The sequence below is a fragment of the Neophocaena asiaeorientalis genome, unplaced genomic scaffold (assembly GCF_003031525.2).
Source record: "Neophocaena asiaeorientalis asiaeorientalis breed wild unplaced genomic scaffold, Neophocaena_asiaeorientalis_V1.1 scaffold473, whole genome shotgun sequence".
NCBI classification, from domain to species: domain Eukaryota; kingdom Metazoa; phylum Chordata; class Mammalia; order Artiodactyla; family Phocoenidae; genus Neophocaena; species Neophocaena asiaeorientalis.
Genome location: NW_020174935.1, coordinates 1811875 through 1829273, shown reverse-complemented (window position 1 = coordinate 1829273; position 17399 = coordinate 1811875). Strand labels below are relative to the sequence as shown.

General features: G+C 42.8%; 1 protein-coding gene across 1 annotated transcript in view; it reads left to right on the top strand.

The window, feature by feature from the left end:
• Positions 1-2059: 2059 nt before the first annotated feature.
• Positions 2060-17399, top strand: part of FAM227A (family with sequence similarity 227 member A) — a 79972-nt gene continuing 64632 nt past the window's right edge. The window contains exons 1-4 of the mRNA XM_024761552.1: positions 2060-2183; positions 5917-5999; positions 15742-15814; positions 16434-16510. Of these exons, the coding sequence (XP_024617320.1) occupies positions 2060-2183; positions 5917-5999; positions 15742-15814; positions 16434-16510 (357 nt within the window). The remainder of the gene's footprint in view (positions 2184-5916; positions 6000-15741; positions 15815-16433; positions 16511-17399) is intronic.

Here is a 17399-nt window from a genome sequence, read left to right as displayed (position 1 = left end):
GGTGGAAAGAAGTGAGAAGCCCTAAAATGCACCTGCTTCCTCTTTACCCTCACCCCCTTGCCTGTATGGCTAAAGACTAGGGGCAGGAGGCAGGAAATAATAGTTTTGACCTGAGCCTGGGCCAACCTTTCCTACAATCCAACTGACTTAGGACAGCCCAAAGTGGATAGCCTCTTTGGACCAGAAAGAAGTATGGTGAGTGAGTTAAAAATGGAATCAAATATTGAGTGAATCTAATTCCTAGAGAGTAATTTGCCTAATGGAGAAAGACGTAGAAGCAAATAAATTCTGGTTCTGTATTGTAAGTGCTGTAATAGAGAGTTGAAAGCAGCATCCTGGACTTCACAGAAAAGGGGTGGTATTAATGGCCTGGAGTAATTCAAGAAGGTTTTCCAAAAAGACATATCACCTGCACTGATTGAATGGAGGGAATTGCATATACAAAGGCATAGAGGCACAAAGCGCACACCATGGCAGGGATCAGGAAAAAGTTCGGTGGGGCAGGCATGTAGGATGGATGGCTGGGGAGAAGACAGCAGAGCAGAAGGCGTGAACCAAAGGAGAAGAAAGGAGACTGTGGTGAAAGGACACCTCGGTTAAGTTTTCCATCAAACTACACCTTTTCTCTGTCTTTCCATTATGTATGAGCTTCTTGAGGGCAGGTCTGAGTCTTTTACTTCATTATAACCAGGCCTATACCACCAGGCTCTGGACAGGGAGGACCCACAGATGGTAGTGATGAACTCCTCCTGGCCAATAAGCAAGGACCCAGGAGAGCACTCTGGCCAGAATATTACAAATCCAGGAGGAAAAGTAGTGTGGGGCCAGTTTCCTGAAAGGGAGCAGAAAGCCTCAGCTAGATTAGGAGCCCCATGCTGAGGAGATGGACCCAGTATCATAGAAGCCCAGCATCTGAGGCCTGAAAAGCGGCTTAGGGACCTAATCCAAATCTCTGACTTTACAGGTGAGGCTCAGAGAGCCAAAGAGATTTGACTGGATTTCCAACTTGGAAACTGGCTTGCTGGATGGTCTGGAGCCCCGTCTTTTCAGCAGTCTAGTCTTCTTATTTTTATTTATTTATTTATTTGGCCACACCGTGTGGCTTACGGGATCTTAGTTTCCCAACCAGGGATGGAACCCGGGCCCCTGGCAGTGAGAGCGCCGAGTCCTAACCACTGGACCACCAGGAATTCCCTAGTCGCCTTATTTTTAAAACCAGAATAATTCTCATCAGGGGGTGGTAGGGATCAGCAGGTAGAAAGCAAAAGTATATATGCCTTGAAGTTCTCTGTTAAGAATGTGGTACCTATATACAATGTACACATGTGGGCTTCTCATGTGGTACATATATACAATGGAACATTACCCAGCCATAAAAAAGAATGAAATAACGCCATCTGCAGCAACATGGGAGGACCTAGAGATTGTCATACTGAGTGAAGTAAGTCAGCCAAGAGAAAAACAAATACCATATGATATCACTTATATGTGGAATCTAAAAATATGGTACAAATTAACTTATTTACAAAACAGAAATAGAGTCATAGATGTAGAAAACAAACGTATGGTTACCAAGGGGGAAAGGGGCAGGGGAGGGATAAATTGGGAGATTGGGAATGACATATACACACTACTATATATAAAATAGATAACTAATAAGGGCCTACTGTATCACACAGGGAACTACTCAATACTCTGTAATGACCTATATGGGAAAAGAATCTAAAAGGAATGGATATATGTATAACGGATCCACTTTGCTGTACAGCAGAAACTAACACAACATCGTAAATCAGCTACACTCCAATAAAAATTTTAAAGAATGGGCTTCTCAGACAAAAGCCTATATTCCCCATTAACATGCAGCATGTGCCTCGCTATCAGCCCTGCTTACAAGATAAGCGTGGTTGTGCTTTCTAAGATGGTTGTATGCTATTTGTGATTCCCAGGAGGCTGGTGGAACAAAACAAGATTGTAGTGAGGAATGAGAGGCTCTTAAAAGTGGAAACTTACTCTTTGTCAGTTTACAAGAAACTGGACAATGGCTGATCTCAGGAACATGGATGTCATCAATTTCACTGCCTTGCCAATGGTGCCAGTAGATGAGCACCTGGCTGTCTCAGTCACTGCACGGAAAGCAATGAAGGATGCCCTGAGGAAGAATCTGGAGGACAGTCCACCCTGTATCCTTCTGTGGTGCCGTCTGCAATAGAGACCAAACACACCCGTTCAGAGGTGTAACCTGGGCTCGAGTCTATAACATACACCACTTACTAGCTCGTTTCTTATATGTTTGTTAATTTTTTTCAATTACTTAAGCCCTACCTGTCCTTTAAAAGAATATGAAGCTGTGAAGGATTGTTTGTCTTGAGTTTGTTTTACTAAGATAATCAGAAAGAGCCCTAAAGGGAGACATACTGGAAATATTCATTGAAGGAATGGGGAAGAAGAGAAAAAAATGTTCTTTTTACCCCATTGTCTCTTTCTTTCCCTTCTGCCTTCTAAAGAATTAAACTTATAGATAGAAACTAAGTTGTAGTCCAGCCCTCTGCCCTCAGACTAGTTAGCTGAGTGCCCAACTTAAAAAAAATTTTTTTTTCTTTTTCTTTTTGTGGCCACGCCGCACCACAGCTTGCAGGATCTTAGTTCCCTGATCAGGGATTGAACCCAGGCCCTCGGCAGTGCAAGTGCAGAGTTCTAACCACTGGACCACCAAGGAATTCCCATTTTTTTCTTTCTTTTCATTTTCTTTCTTTCTTTTTTTTTTTACTCCCTTTGACCTTTCCTCTTCTCACCTGCCACTGCCAGCACCTCTACCTGGGCCCAGACTTTGCTCCTTCTGACATCATCCAGGCTCTACCAGCATCTTTCTTCTCTGACTCTGCCTTTATTGATCCTGATCTCACTTCTGACCCTGAACCTTGTATCTCAGGGACCCACAGAATCCCGCCTCTGGGGGACCATAGAACTCATCCAGCAAATAAAGACCCTCTCAGGTTATAAATAACCCTGTCTTTCCATCTTATATAGAGCTCATTTACCTTCAAGTCATCCTCCTGCCAACCAAACTGCATGTATCCCTCTGCATCACCTCACTTTCCATGCCTCTCAGAAACCCTTCTCAAGATGAGCACAAATGATCCCATCAGGATCTATTTCAGGGTCTCACTTTCCTGGGCCTCTTTCTAATGTACCCTCTTTCTTCTTAATCCTACACTTATCTCAACCTAAGTAATCCATTTCACTTCCTATGATTTGTCATGTCCCTTCTTGGCATCTCCATTTGTCAAGTATCCTCCGGTTTGTAAGAACACTTGAGGGTAATGGAAGTAACAGTGAACCTTGCTATATATGAAGGCAATGAGGAGTGGTAGGATTATGGGGCTTTTACAAAGGATATATCCTAGACCAATTGAGGCTAAGACAGAAAGAAATGCAAACGTAGAGAGGGTAGTAAGAGGGTGCATTGAACTGAGCAGCGATTTCAACAGTGATAAACAAGGTTGAGATGCCCTTGGACCCAGGCATCCTTCACCTGACAGAAACAGCTCTCTGTGTGACTGTGTGCAGCACAGCATTATCTGTACGTGTAAAACAATTATAAACAACTTAAATATTCAATAGCCAAGGTACAGTTAAGTCTATTAAGATGCATTCTCTAAATGGATTTGTATTCTGCCATTTAAAATATTATGAAGATTATTTAGCTTTATGGAAAATAATCATAATAATGAGTAGGAGAGAAGTCAGAGTAGTAAAATAGGCATCCACTGATATTATAATTATGTAAAAATGTGTGTATATCATAATGCTAGAAGGAAGTCTCCCGAAAACCTAACAAGTTGTTAGGGTGGTAACGTAATAGATGATTCTTTTTATATTTTCCAAGGTGTCTAGAATATGGTTAATTTTTGTTTATAATTTATAAAGCAACTCATTTAACACAAGGTAAAAGAAGTGTGAATGTTCGCAGAGAAAATAATTAAGTGAAAAGACAGCACAGAGGGCCCTGAACCAAGATGGCAGAGTAGAAGGATGTGCTCTCACTGCCTCTTGCGAGAACACCAGAATCACAACGAGCTGCTGGATAGTAATCGACAGGAGGACACTGGAACTCACCAAAAAAGATACCCCACATCCAAAGACAAAGGAGAAGCCACAATGAGACGGTAGGAGGGGCGCAATCACAATGAAATCAAATCCCATAACTGCTGCGTGGGCGACTCACAGACTGGAGAACACATACCACAGAAGTCCACCCGCTGGAGTGAAGGTTCTGAGCCCCACGTCAGGCTTCCCAACCTAGGGGTCCGGCAATGGGAGGAGGAATTCCTAGAGAATCAGACTTTGAAGGTACTGGGATTTGAATGCAGGACTTCAAGAGGACTGGGGGAAACAGACTCCACCCTTGGAGGGCACACACAAAGTAGTGTGTGCATCGGGACCCAGGGGAAGGAGCAGTGGCCCCAGGGGAGACTGAACCAGACCTACCTGCTAGTGTTGGAGGGTCTCCTGCAGAGGCTGGGGGTGGCTGTGGCTCACCGTGGGGACAAGGACAGTGGCAGCGGAAGTTCTGGGAAGTACTCCTTGGCGTGAGCCCTCCCAGAGTCCACCATTAGCCCCAGCAAAGAACCCAGGTAGGCTCCAGTGTTGGGTTGCCTTGGGCCAAACAACCAACAGGGAGGGAATCCAGCCCCACCCATCAGCAGTCAGTCACATTAAAGTTTTGCTGAGCTCTGCCCACCAGAGCAACAGTTAGCTCTACCCACCACCAGTCCCTCCCATCAGGAAACTTGCACAAGCCTCTTAGATAGCCTCATCCACCAGAGGGCAGACAGCAGAAGCAAAAAGAACTACAGTCCTGCAGCCTGTGGAACAAAAACCACATTCACAGAAAGATAGACAAGATGAAAAGGCAGAGGGCTATGTACCAGATGAAGGAACAAGATAAAACCCCAGAAAAACAACTGAATGAAGTGGAGCTAGGCAACCTTCCAGAAAAAGAATTCAGAATAATGATACTGAAGATGATCCAGGACCTCGGAAAAAGAATGGAGGCAATGATCGAGAAGATGCAAGAAATGTTTAACAAAGACCTAGAAGAATTAAAGAACAAACAAAAAGAGATGAACAATACAATAACTGAAATGAAAACTACACTAGAAGGAATCAACAGCAGAATTACTGAAGCAGAAGAACAAATAAGTGACCTGGAAGACAGAATGGTGGAATTCACTGCTGCGGAACAGAATAAAGAAAAAAGAATGAAAAGAAATGAAAACAGCCTAAGAGACCTCTAGGACAACATTAAATGCAACAACACTCACGTTATAGGGGTCCCAGAAGGAGAAGAGAGAGAGAAAGGACCAGAGAAAATATTTGAAGAGAGTATATTCGAAAACTTCCCTAACATGGGAAAGGAAATAGCCACCCAAGTCCAGGAAGCACAGAGTCCCATACAGGATAAACCCAGGAAGAAACACGCTGAGACACAGTAATCAAACTGGCAAAAATTAAGCACAAAGAAAAACTTACTGAAAGCAGCAAGGGTAAAATGACAAATAACATACAAGGGAACTCCCATAAGGTTAACAGCTGATTTCTCAGCAGAAACTCTACAAGCCAGAAGGGAGTGGCATGATATACTTAAAGTGATGAAAGGGAAGAACCTAAAACAAAGATTACTCTACCCGGCTCAGTGGGAGGCCTGCGTACCCCAAAAAAAAAAAAAAAAAAAGAACCTGCTGTATAAAAAAATAAATTAAATTTTAAAAAATAAATAAATAAATGAACTGTGGGGGAAAAAAAAAAGCACAGAAAGGCAGTGAGCTGCTTTTCTTTACAGGCTCGCCCCATCCTGTTCTATTTGTGTGTAGTCATCACCCAGAAAGTTTCCTTAACAGACTCACCTCCCAGCCTGCTGCACTGGCTCCATACAGCAGGTGAACCAAGAGATTGCTGAGACAGATCTGAGTCCCAACCCGTTGGTGCACAGCCTGGTAAGTTATGTGTGCTGAGGCAAGGCTTCCAGCAAGGAAGGGCCCTAGGGGCCCCTCTACTTATTTGAAAGCACATTTGCACAATAGAAGTCTCAAAGATATATTTTTAAAATTAATAAACTTTATTCTTAGAGAAGTTCTGGGTTCATAGCAAAATTGAGCTGAAAGTACAGAGTTCCCACATACCCCTCCCTGTCCCCACACATGCACAACCTCCCCATCACCAGAGTGGAACATTTATTATAATTGATGAACCTAAATTGACACATCACATTCACCCAAAGCCCATGTTTACATTAGGTTTCTCTCCTCGTGCTGTACATTCTATGAGTTTGGACAAATGTATAATGATATGTGTCCACCCTTATAGTATTATATGGAATAGTTTCACTGCCCTAAAAATCCTCTGTGCTGCTATTCATCCCTCTCTCCCCCCAGTCCTTGGCAACCACTGATCTTTTGCTATCTCCTTAGTTTTACCTTTTCCAGAATGTCATAGAATTGGAATCATAAAGTATGTAACCTTTTCAGATTGGTTTCTTTTACTTAGTAATACGTCTTTAAGGTTTCTCCATGTGTTTTCATGGCTTGATAGCTCATTACTTTTTTGCGCTGAATAGTATTCTGTTGTTTGGATGTCCACAGTTTATTTATCTGTTTACCTACTGAGGGGCATGTTGGTTGCTTCTGAGTTTTGGCAACTTTGAATAAAGCTTCTATAAACATTCATATGCAGGGTTTTGTGTGTGGACATGTATTTTCAGTTCATCTGGGTAAATACCAAGGAGCATGAATCCTGGACCATATGGTAAGAGTATGTTTAGTATAGTAAGAGACTGCCAAATTGTCTCCCAAAGTGGCTGTGCCTTTTTGCATTCCCACCAGCAGTGAATGAGAGTTCCTGTTGCTCCACATCCTCATCAGCATTTGATGTTGTCAGTGTTTGGGATTTTGGCCATCCTAACCAGTATACTGTGATATCTCGTTGTTTTAATTTGCAGTTCTCTAATAACGTGATATTAAACATCTTTTTATATGCTTACTTTCCATCTGTATATCTTGTTTGGTGGTGAGGTGTCTGTTGAGGTGTTTGCCCCATTTTTTAATTGAGTTGTTTGTTTTCTTATTGTTGGGTTTTAAGATTTCTTTGTATATTTTGGATAACAGTCCTTGATCAAATGTATCTTTTGCAAATATTCTCTCCAGTCTGTGGCTGGTCTTCTTTTTCTCTTGACATTGTCCTTTGTAGAGCAGAAGTTTTAAGTTTTAATGAAGTCCAGCTTATCAGTTATTTCTTTCATGGATCATGCCTCTGATGTTGTATCTAAAAAGTCATTGTGAAACCCAGGGTCATCTAGGTTTTCTCATCTAGGTTATCTTCTAGGAGTTTTATATTTAGGTCTGTTATCCATTTTGACTTAATTTTTGTGAAAGATGTAAGGTCTGTGTATGGGTTCGTTATTTTGCGTTTGGATGTTCAGTTGTTCGAGCACCATTTGTTGAAAAGTCTATCTTTGCTCCATTGTATTGCCTTTGCCTCTTTGTCAAAGATCAATTGACTTTGTTTATGTGGGTCTATTTCTGGACTCTATTCTGTTCCATTGGTCTATTTGTCTGTTTTTTTGGCCAATGCCACGCTGTCTTGATTACTGTAGTTTTATAGTAAGTAAGTCTTGAAGTCAAGTAGTGTCAGTTCTCCTTCAATGCCGGGTTTGCTATTCTGGGTCTTTTACTTCTCCATGTAAAGTTTAGAGTTAGTTTGTCAATGTTGACAAATAAGTTGCTGGGATTTTGATTGGGACTGCATCGATCAAGTTGGGAAGAACTGACGTCCTGACAATATTGAGCCTTCCCATCTGTGAACATGGAATATCTCCATTTATTTAGTTGTTTAATTTATTTCATCAGTTTTATAGTTTTTCTTATTTTGATCTTGTACATATTTTATTAGATTTATACCTATGTATTTCATTTTTATGTTAATATAAATGGTATTGTGTTTTTAATTTCAAATTCCACTTGCTCATTGTTGGTTATAGGAAAGGGCACATATCCAGTTGATTGATGATGCTGTTGAGTTCAGCTATTTTCTTACTAATTTTCTGTCTGCAGGATGTGTCCCTTTCTAACGGAGGAGTATTAAAGTCTCTAACTATTATGGTAGATTCATCAATGGATTCATTGTCCATGCAATTCTTATTTTGCCTCATGTATTTTGATGCTCTGTTAGGCACATACACATTAAGATTGTTAAGTCTTCTTGGTGTATTGACCCCTTTATCATTATATAATGCCCCTCTTTATCCCTGATAACTTTCCTGGACCTGAAGTCTGCTCTAAGTGAAATATACTTTTTTTTTTATTAGTGTTAGTATGGTATATCTTTCTTCATCCCTTTACTTCTAATCTATATATTTATTTATATTTAAAATGGGTTTCTTATAGACAAAGTATTTTGGATCTTGTTTTTGGATTTACTCTGACAATCTCTGTCTTCTAATTGGCATATTTAGACCTTTCATGTTTAAAGTGATTATTGATATAGTTGGATTAATATCTACCATATTTGTTCTGTTTTCTATTTGTTAGCCTGTTCTTTGTTCCTATGTTTTAAAATATTTATTTATTTTTAATTTATTTTTATTTTTTGGCTGTGTCAGGTCTTAGTTGCAGCACCCAGGCTCTTTGTTGTGGCGCGTGGGCTTCTCTTTAGTTACGGTACATGGGCTCAGTGGTTGCGGCGTGTGGGCTTAGTTTCCCCGCGACATGTGGGATCCTAGTTCCCTGACCAGGGATCGAACCCACGTCCCCTGCACCGGAAGGCGGATTCTTAACCACTGGACCACCAGGGAAGTCCCCTTTTTTCCTACTTTTGTCTTCCAAACTTTTTCTGCTTTTTGTGGTTTTAATTGAGCATTTTATGTGATTTTATTCTCTCTCCTTTCTTAGCATATCAATCATACTTCTTTTTGTACTTTTTTTAGTGGTTGCCCTAGAGTTTAAAATATACATTTACAACTAATCTAAGTCTACTTTCAAATATTATTATATCACTTCACGGGTAATGCAAATACTTTATAATAATAAAATATTCCTAATTCCATCCTCCTGTCTTTTGTATCATTGCCATCATTCATTTAATTTCACTTGTGTATGTGTGTATATATATATACACACACATTGCTACTATTATTTTGAACAAACTGCTATCTGTTAGATCAATTAAGAATAAAAAAACAAAATTTTTTATTTTACTTTCGCTGATTCATTCTTTGATGCGCTTCCTTTCTTTATGTAGATCCAAGTTTCTGACCTGTTATCATTTTCTTTCCCTCTAAAGAACTTCTTTCAGCATTTCTTCACGGCAGATGTACTGGCAACAAATTCCCTCAGTTTTCGTTTGTCTGAGAAAGCCTTCATTTCTCCTTCACTTTTGAGGGATAATTTTGCAGAGTACAGGATTCCACGTTGGCAGGGTTTTTTTCCTTAACACTTTAAATATCTCACTTCATTTTCCTCTTGCTTGCATGGTTTCTGAGAAGTCGGATGTAATTCTTATCTTTGCTCTTTTATAGGTAAGGTATTTTTCTCCCCTCTGGCTTCTTTCAAGATTTTTGTTTCTTTTTTTTTTTTGTCTCTGTTTAAATATTTATTTATTTATTTAGGCTGCGCCAGCTCTTTTTTTTTTTTTTTTTGCAGTACGTGGGCCTCTCACTGTTGTGGCCTCTCCCGTTGCGGAGCACAGGCTCCGGACGCGCAGGCTCAGCAGCCATGGCTCACGGGCCCAGCCGCTCCGCGGCATGTGGGATCCTCCTGGACTAGGGAACGAACCTGCACCCTCCATATCGGCAGGCAGACTCTCAACCACTGTGCCACCAGGGAAGCCCTGCGCCAGCTCTTAGTTGCAGCACGTGGGATCTTTGTTGCCACGTGTGGGATCTTTAATTGTGGTATGCGGGATCTTTTAGTTTTAGTATGTGGACTTCTTAGTTGCAGCATGTGTGTGGGATCTAGTTCCCCAACCAGGGATTGAACCCGGGCCCCCTTCATTGGGAGCACAGGGTCTTACCCACTGGACCACCAGGAAAGTCCCTAAAGATTTTTATCTTTGATTTTCTAAAGTTTGAATATAAAATACCTAGGTATAGTTTTTTGGGTTTTGTTTTTGTTTTTGTTTTTTGCATATGTTCTACTTGGTGTTATCTGAGTTTCCTGGATCTGTGTTTTGGTGTCTGACATTAATTTGGGAAATTTTCCAGTCGTTTTTTCCTTCAAATATTCCTTCTGTTCTTTTCTCTCTTTCTGCTACTTCTGGTATTCCTATTATGCACATGTTACACTTTTTAATAGTTGTCCCATAGTTCTTGGATATTCTGTTCTGTTTGGGGGGTATTTTTCAGTCTTTTTTTTTCTCTTTGCTTTTCTGTTTTGGAAGTTTCGATTGTCATTTCCTCAAACTCAGATTCTTTCCTCAGCCGTGTCTAGTCAACTAATGAGCCCGTCAAAGGCATCCTTCTATTTTGTTACAGTGTTTTTGATCTCTAGCATTTTTTTTCAAAGATTCTTTTGATGTGGACCATTTTTAAAGTCTTTATTGAATTTGCTACAATATTGCTTCTGTTTTATGTTTTTGGTTTTTTGGCCACGAGGCATGTGGGATCTTAACTCCCCAACCAGGGATCGAACCGCACCCCCTGCATTGAAAGGCGAAGTCTTAACCACTGGACCACCAGGGAAATCCCCTCTAGCATTTGTTTTGGACCCTTTCTTAGAATGTTCATTCTCTGTTTACATTATCCTTCTGTTCTTGTATGTTTCCTGGTTTTTCTGTAAAAGCCCTTAGAATATTAATCATAATTTAAAAAAATTCCTGGTCTGATAAGTCCAACATTTCTGCCATGTCTGACTCTGGTTCTGATGCTTCTTTATGCTCTTTAGACTGTGCCTTTTGCCTTTTAGTATGCCTTGTAATTTTTTGTTGAAAGGTAGATATGATGTGCTGGGTAAAAGGAACAGTGGTAAATAGGCCTTCAGTGATGTGGTAGGTGTGAGTGTTGTGGGGGGAGTGTTCTGTAGTCCTGTGGTTGGGTCTCAGTCTTTTGATGAACCTTCGGTACCTCTGGACTGGACTTCACCATTGCTTCTCAGTTTTTTTCCCACGCTTGGGTGGGACAAGATAGCTAAATGGTGCTAGAATTGGGTATTTCCCCTCCCCCAGGTGGGTTAGGCTCTGGTAAATCATTGTCTCCTGAGGGAAGACAAAATGCTATATGGGATATTTAAGAATGGTTATGTTTGCTCCGCACTTCCATGTGGGGTCATCAGCTGGAGCAGAACAGCAGTGGCTCTCTTTATCAGAGCGTGAGGTCTCCAGGTTGCCACAGTCCCCACCACTCCCTGACGCTCCTGATATGGAGGCAAAGTGTTGGTTGCCCCATGGTCTTACACTCGGCCGGCTTCACTCATTTATGTTACTGACTACGTCTCCAAACACAATGAAAGAGATTCAGACTAGATGAGAACCCAAGTCATTTGTTGGCAGTGCAGTTCTGTAGATCGGGAGGACCTTCTCTGTGGGTTCTCACTTGGCCTGATCTTCAGTCCACCATGCTCCCTGGCCCTCCTTCTCTCCTATCCCTTCTCTCTGATTCTTCGGTCTGTCTTAACCCTGCTCCTTTACTTCCTGCCAGTTCACTCCACCTAAACCTCCTCACCCCTTCCTACCTGGTGTCTTGCTCTCCACCAAGTTCCTCTGGCCCAGGGTCCTGAACCTGGTGATCTGCCTCCACAGTTTTTAGCTTTACCCTCACCTCGGCTTTTCCAGTACTGACCTTTGGGCCAGTTTAGCTCTTGAGTCAACAATCTTTTTCTTTTATTAAAAAAATTTAAATAGCAAGGTAATGCATGCTTATTCGAAAGTATTCAGGTATCTACAAGTATGTAAGTAAACAGTGAAAGTCACTTTCCCTCTCAGCCCTAGATCCCTCCCTAGAAGTAACCATTGCTAGTTATGTGGTGTGTATCCTTCCAGAACTTTTAAAAAATACATTAGAAATATACAATATAGACGTTTAGGGTTATTGTTTTCTTTTAGGGTTATTGTATCCTTCCAGAACTTTAAAAAAATACATTAGAAATATACAATATAGACATTTAGGGTTATTGTTTTCTTTTTTAATGTAATCAGGATCATACCATAAATATTGTTTTGGAAGCTGCTTTTATTTTTTTCTTATTTATTTATTTATTTTTAGCATAAATACCTCTTGGAGATTTTTCAAAGTCAGTGCTGTTGACTGATCCCATTCTTTTCGTAGCTGCATAATATTCGAAAAGTTGGATATGGCATAATTAATTTAACTCTTCCCTATCAATAAGTATTTCAGTGCTATTTTCATCATAGTGAACATGTGAATATTTTTGTACATGTATCTTGGGACTCATTTGCAAATATTTTTGCAAGCTAGAGCCCTAGAAGTGAAATTTAAAATTTTGGTAAATATAGTCAAGTTGCTTTTCACAGAAGTGAAGGCATTCTTCACTGAAGTGGAAAGGACACCATGAGCTTCTGTTTCCCCTACCCCACTGTCAAACACATTCTAGAATTGAGTTGTAAATAAAAGCAAAATAGACACACACACACTATTTGGAATGATTCCATGTAAAAAGTCTTATACCTGTGTATGTGTGCATGAGGGTATAGCACCAGAGGCACAAAATAAGACTGTCAGAGTTTAAATTCCTGCTGCTTTACTGTTTTCTCACACTGTGACATTAGGTAAATTATTTAACCTTTATGAGTCTCAGTTTCCTGTAAAATAGTGATAACATTAATAACATACCTACCTCATAGATGTATCATCTCTGAAAGAACTGAAGACTCCTGAAAACCCTTAGATCAGTGCCTGGCCCACAAGAAGGACATTATATATGTATAAATGTGTAGGGGAGAAGTCTGGAAGGATGCATATCAGATGGAGTCAGTTCTGGCAAGGGAGTGGGATGGAAGGGGGTAAACTGTTTTTGCTCTGACTACTTCTGTAATGTTTGGGTATTTTACAACAAGAATGTATTTATATGTCAGTTCTGTGGGTTTTTTTAATGATAACTTGAGAACCAGGAAAATGAATGAGATTATTCTCCCAGTAGCAGGATCTGGTTGCTTTTCAAGGCTGCCCAGCATCGGCACAGCTCCTCGGTGTTCTTCATTGCCACTCAGAACAGGGCCAGGGCCGGCAGGAGCAATCGTGGATCCTCACGTGACCTGACCTGGAGGAAGCATCCTTCCTGCTCCTCTGCGCAGGCAGCTGGTCAGACCTGGCAGATGCTGGCTGCCTGTTGCCACCAGCGCCCACCCCTGGGCTACCCTGCCCAACCTCTGCTGGCTGCGGTGTGCCCTGCCCTTTATATATCAGGCCTTGACTGTATGGCTGCTTCTCCCACGTCAGCACCTATAGCCAGGCTCCACGCTGCCCTACCACGTGGCACCTAGCACGTACCTGGTGCGTAAGAAGTGTTTAATAGCTGTACTAGCAAATGAGTGAGCCGCCTCCTTCTGAGACCCAGGCACCCCCCGCCGACTTCCCCCACAGCCATGTCCTATTTCTATTCCTTCTCCCATGCCCTAAATGTGGGTTCCCCCCAAGACTTTGGCCGTGAACTTGCCTAGCTCTTCTTTCCAGTCTCCTTCCTTTGGGAGCTTGTTCACCCACCGTCACAGCTTCACCATTCGCTCCAGCAGTAGGTGTGTTCCTTCCTCTCCCGATAGGCCACTGCCTCTGGAAAGGCCTTCCCTGCACCCTCAGCCCAAGATCAGTGTAGGTGCCCCATCGGGGCGCCCTTCTGGCATCCTGTCCCTCCCCACAGCAGCATCAATCACCTCATAATCACCGGCTTCTCCCTGCTAGTCTCTGAGCCCTCGGAGGGCAGAGACGGGCTTCACTGCTCAGGGCTGCATCTTCTCTTGGACACCAGCCTGGCACCTGGCTTTTAGTAGGTGCTCAGGGAAGATTCGTGGAATGAATGATATGTTTGCAAATTCTATCTTCTCACCTGTATTTCAGTCTCACATTCCCAGCTACCTAGAGCAGTGATACCTAAACCTAGCTGATCATCAGACTCCCCTGGGAGCTTTTTAAAAACTAAAAGTGAAGAGAGCCAGGCACAGGCCTGTGAGCTGTGTGTGCTCTCATCTGAATAGGTACAGAATATCTCTAGAAAGCTGTGCAAGAAACTAAGGGTCTTGGGTGAGCAGTAGGAAGGAGACTTTTTACCGTATTTGATTTTGTACCATGTAAAATATTTATTGTTTTTTAAATTTAAATAGAGAACAACTCAGGGGCCACAATAAATAAACAATTCAGAACCCGATAAGGAATGACGTTTATTCCTTGGATTGGATGTTTATTCCAGATTCTAATGAACCTGTATATCTGAATACTTCCGCAGCAAGGCTGGGCATCAGCCAGGTTTGGGAGCTGCCTTCCCAGGGAACAGCCCCACCTGTGAGTCCTTCTGTCGTCTCAAATGCAAACTCAGGTCTCATCATTCTTGCCCTAGAACTTGCTTTTCCTCCAGCGTTCGACTATCTTTTCTGTTCTTTCTCTGTGCAAATCTTGTCCATCCTTCCGGGCCCTGACAATATCAGCTACAGTGACATCCTGGCAGGTATCAAAGACATGGCTGTATTGACACACACCCATCCGATTCATCCATCCATCATGCCTTCTCTAGTGTGCTTAATTGGAGTGACAGTGTTGCTGCATAGGCTTAGCAGTGTGACCCCTTCCCTGACACACACACACACCTGCGCACATTCCAGTACCTTTAGCTCATCGTGCAGGCCGGGGCTGCCAGTTCAGGAGGAAGGTGGGGGAAGGCTGGAGGGGCATTTCACTGTTTATCAAGCTAAGGAGAGATGCCTCATCCCTCGTATTCCCAACACTCGTGCCCCGCCACTTCTGGCCAGTCCTCTGTGACTGCTCCAGCCCATACCGATCTTACTCCTTTGAATCCTAAACATAGCAGTTTAGGACTTAATTGTTCCACGTGTGTTGATTTGGTTCTCTGAATAGACTGTAAATTCCTTGAGGGTGGTGAAGACATAATCATACTTTAACTTCGTTACCCAGGCTCAACGCTGGGCTGGTTGACAATCAGTACAACTTGCTGGGTCACTGACATTCATTTTCCTTTCCTCCCTTTTTGGCAGGACTGGGGGTAAGAGGAGTCAGAGGTCAAGAGAAATCTCTTGAGAGGTCAGGGGTATGATGATTAATAATAATAAGGGTTACCCTTTATTGAGCAGCTCCGATCTGAAAGCCTCCGTGCTAGTGTTTCACAGCGTATTACATTCTTTATATCTTATCCTTATGAGAGCACTGGGAGGCAGGTATTATTATCCCCCTTTACAGAGGTCAAACAGTAGCCTGTAACCCGTGGAGCCATGATCAGAACCCTGTTGCCAATCCTGTACTCTTCAGGAGCATAGCCAGGAGGAGGGGCAGGTGGGAGAGCGTGGGGGGAGGGGGACACATCGGTGGTGACACTGGGGGGGATGAGGTCAGTGACACAGATGGCCACCAAGGCCCTACCACCTAGTGGGAGACAGCAAGGCCCTGCCACACACTTTGTTCCAGGCCTTTTGCACACCAGCGGGAGAAATGGCCTACTCCCTGACCCCTGCCCTCCTCTAAGATTTGCACTAACCCCTAAAACCCCATTTCTTTTTTGGTTTTTGAAGGCAATTGAGAAGTACGAGATGGAGAAGAAGGCTCTAAAAGGAGAGAGAAGTCACGGCAGCTTGGGAGACAGAGGCAAAACTCCTTTCTCATAGCCTTGATGGCGTTTTTGTGGGGTTTGTTTTTTTAGTATCTAACATGTAATCGAGTAGGAGTCTGGAGTCTCAGATGAGGGTATTTTTAGCCTCTTCTGAAAGAGCCTTTAATCTGACTTCTTGGCATAGGGCAAGGAAGGGGGAAGGGACAACACCATTTCCAGACGACCTGTATGGGACACACTGCACCAGGTGCTTTCATACGTATCCCCCTGTTTAAGGTTCCTAATGCCCCCTACCTGTGAGGCGGGTGCCGTAGAAAGTGTTTTATAGATGAGAGAATAAGCTTGGGGGTAAGGGAACAGCTTGCCTTGAAAGCCACACAGCTTGTCTGTGGCAGGTCCTGGATTCTCCCCAGCCTGACTTCAAAGCCCACGTTTTATCTACTCCTCCTGGCTGCTTCTCTGGCTCAAGCAGTCTAATCAAATGAGGGGAATCTTAGTAAGTCAGCAACCCAGGTGGGATCTAGGGAGACTAATAGTGTGCGTGTCATCTGACTGCTCAGGTTGAATGAAAAATCACAGGTATGATCACCACACAGCAGCGGACAGACCCCGTGGTTACTCACATCCTATTTCTCTTCTTCCATACTTCTGCAGAAAAGAGCGAAAGAAAATTTCAGTGTATTTGCAAAGGCTCAGAATCCAGGAATGTCAAATCTTTCATTATCAAAAGGGTAAGGGATCTATGGCTAGGTCTGTTTCTGCTGGGCATGGACTAGATTTTATTCCCAGGGAGGGGATACTTGGCACCTGGATGGTGACTACGCAGGAACATGGCAGAATTCCCTTTTTAGAGAATCTTAAAGTATTTTAAAAATGCTGGAATTTCTCATAACCCCTCAAAAAGGTAGACTGAGGAGTGTTCTAGAGGTCATTTGTCTGTTTATTTTTAGAACTCAGAAGATGTTTGTCCTTAGAAACAGTGAGTTCAGATTCAGTTCACACAGCCACTGCGCCGCGCAGCTCCGCGGGGCCCATTCCCGCAGCAGTGCTGGTTTTGTCGGTCGCTGCAGATAGCCCGGGACGCTGGCAGTCGGGAACAGTCAGAGGACGTGTCCAGCATCGGACAGCTTTTCGGTAGCAGAGACCTGCTTCCCTCTCAGATCCTCGGACCTGCGGCCAGGCTCTCTCTGCTGCCTCTGCAACCACAGCCTGGCCCCGCCATACAGCCGCCCCAGTTAAGATCCTCCTAAGCTGGCTCTTTAACTACCCAGCTCGTGTGTATTCAAACCTTGAAATGCTGGAGAACACGTTATCCTTTTTTCACTTTTTAGCCACACAGCATAAAGCCCAATGGTTGACGGTCTGCATTGAAACTGTCATACTACCCATGATGGTGGCTGAGCACATTTAAATGTCCTGTCCAAGGCAGGACAGCTAATAAGTGGGAGAGCTGACATCTGACTCAGAGTCAAAGCAGTTAATCACTGAGTTCTTCCATTGTCAAGGCCGTAGCCCAGTTAGAGAGGACCTCAGTCCCTCAGAATGTTTCCGGTAGGTGCCTTTGGGTGGTGGTAATAGGTTTCCTCTTTCTACTTTTCTGTATTTTTACATTTTTTATAG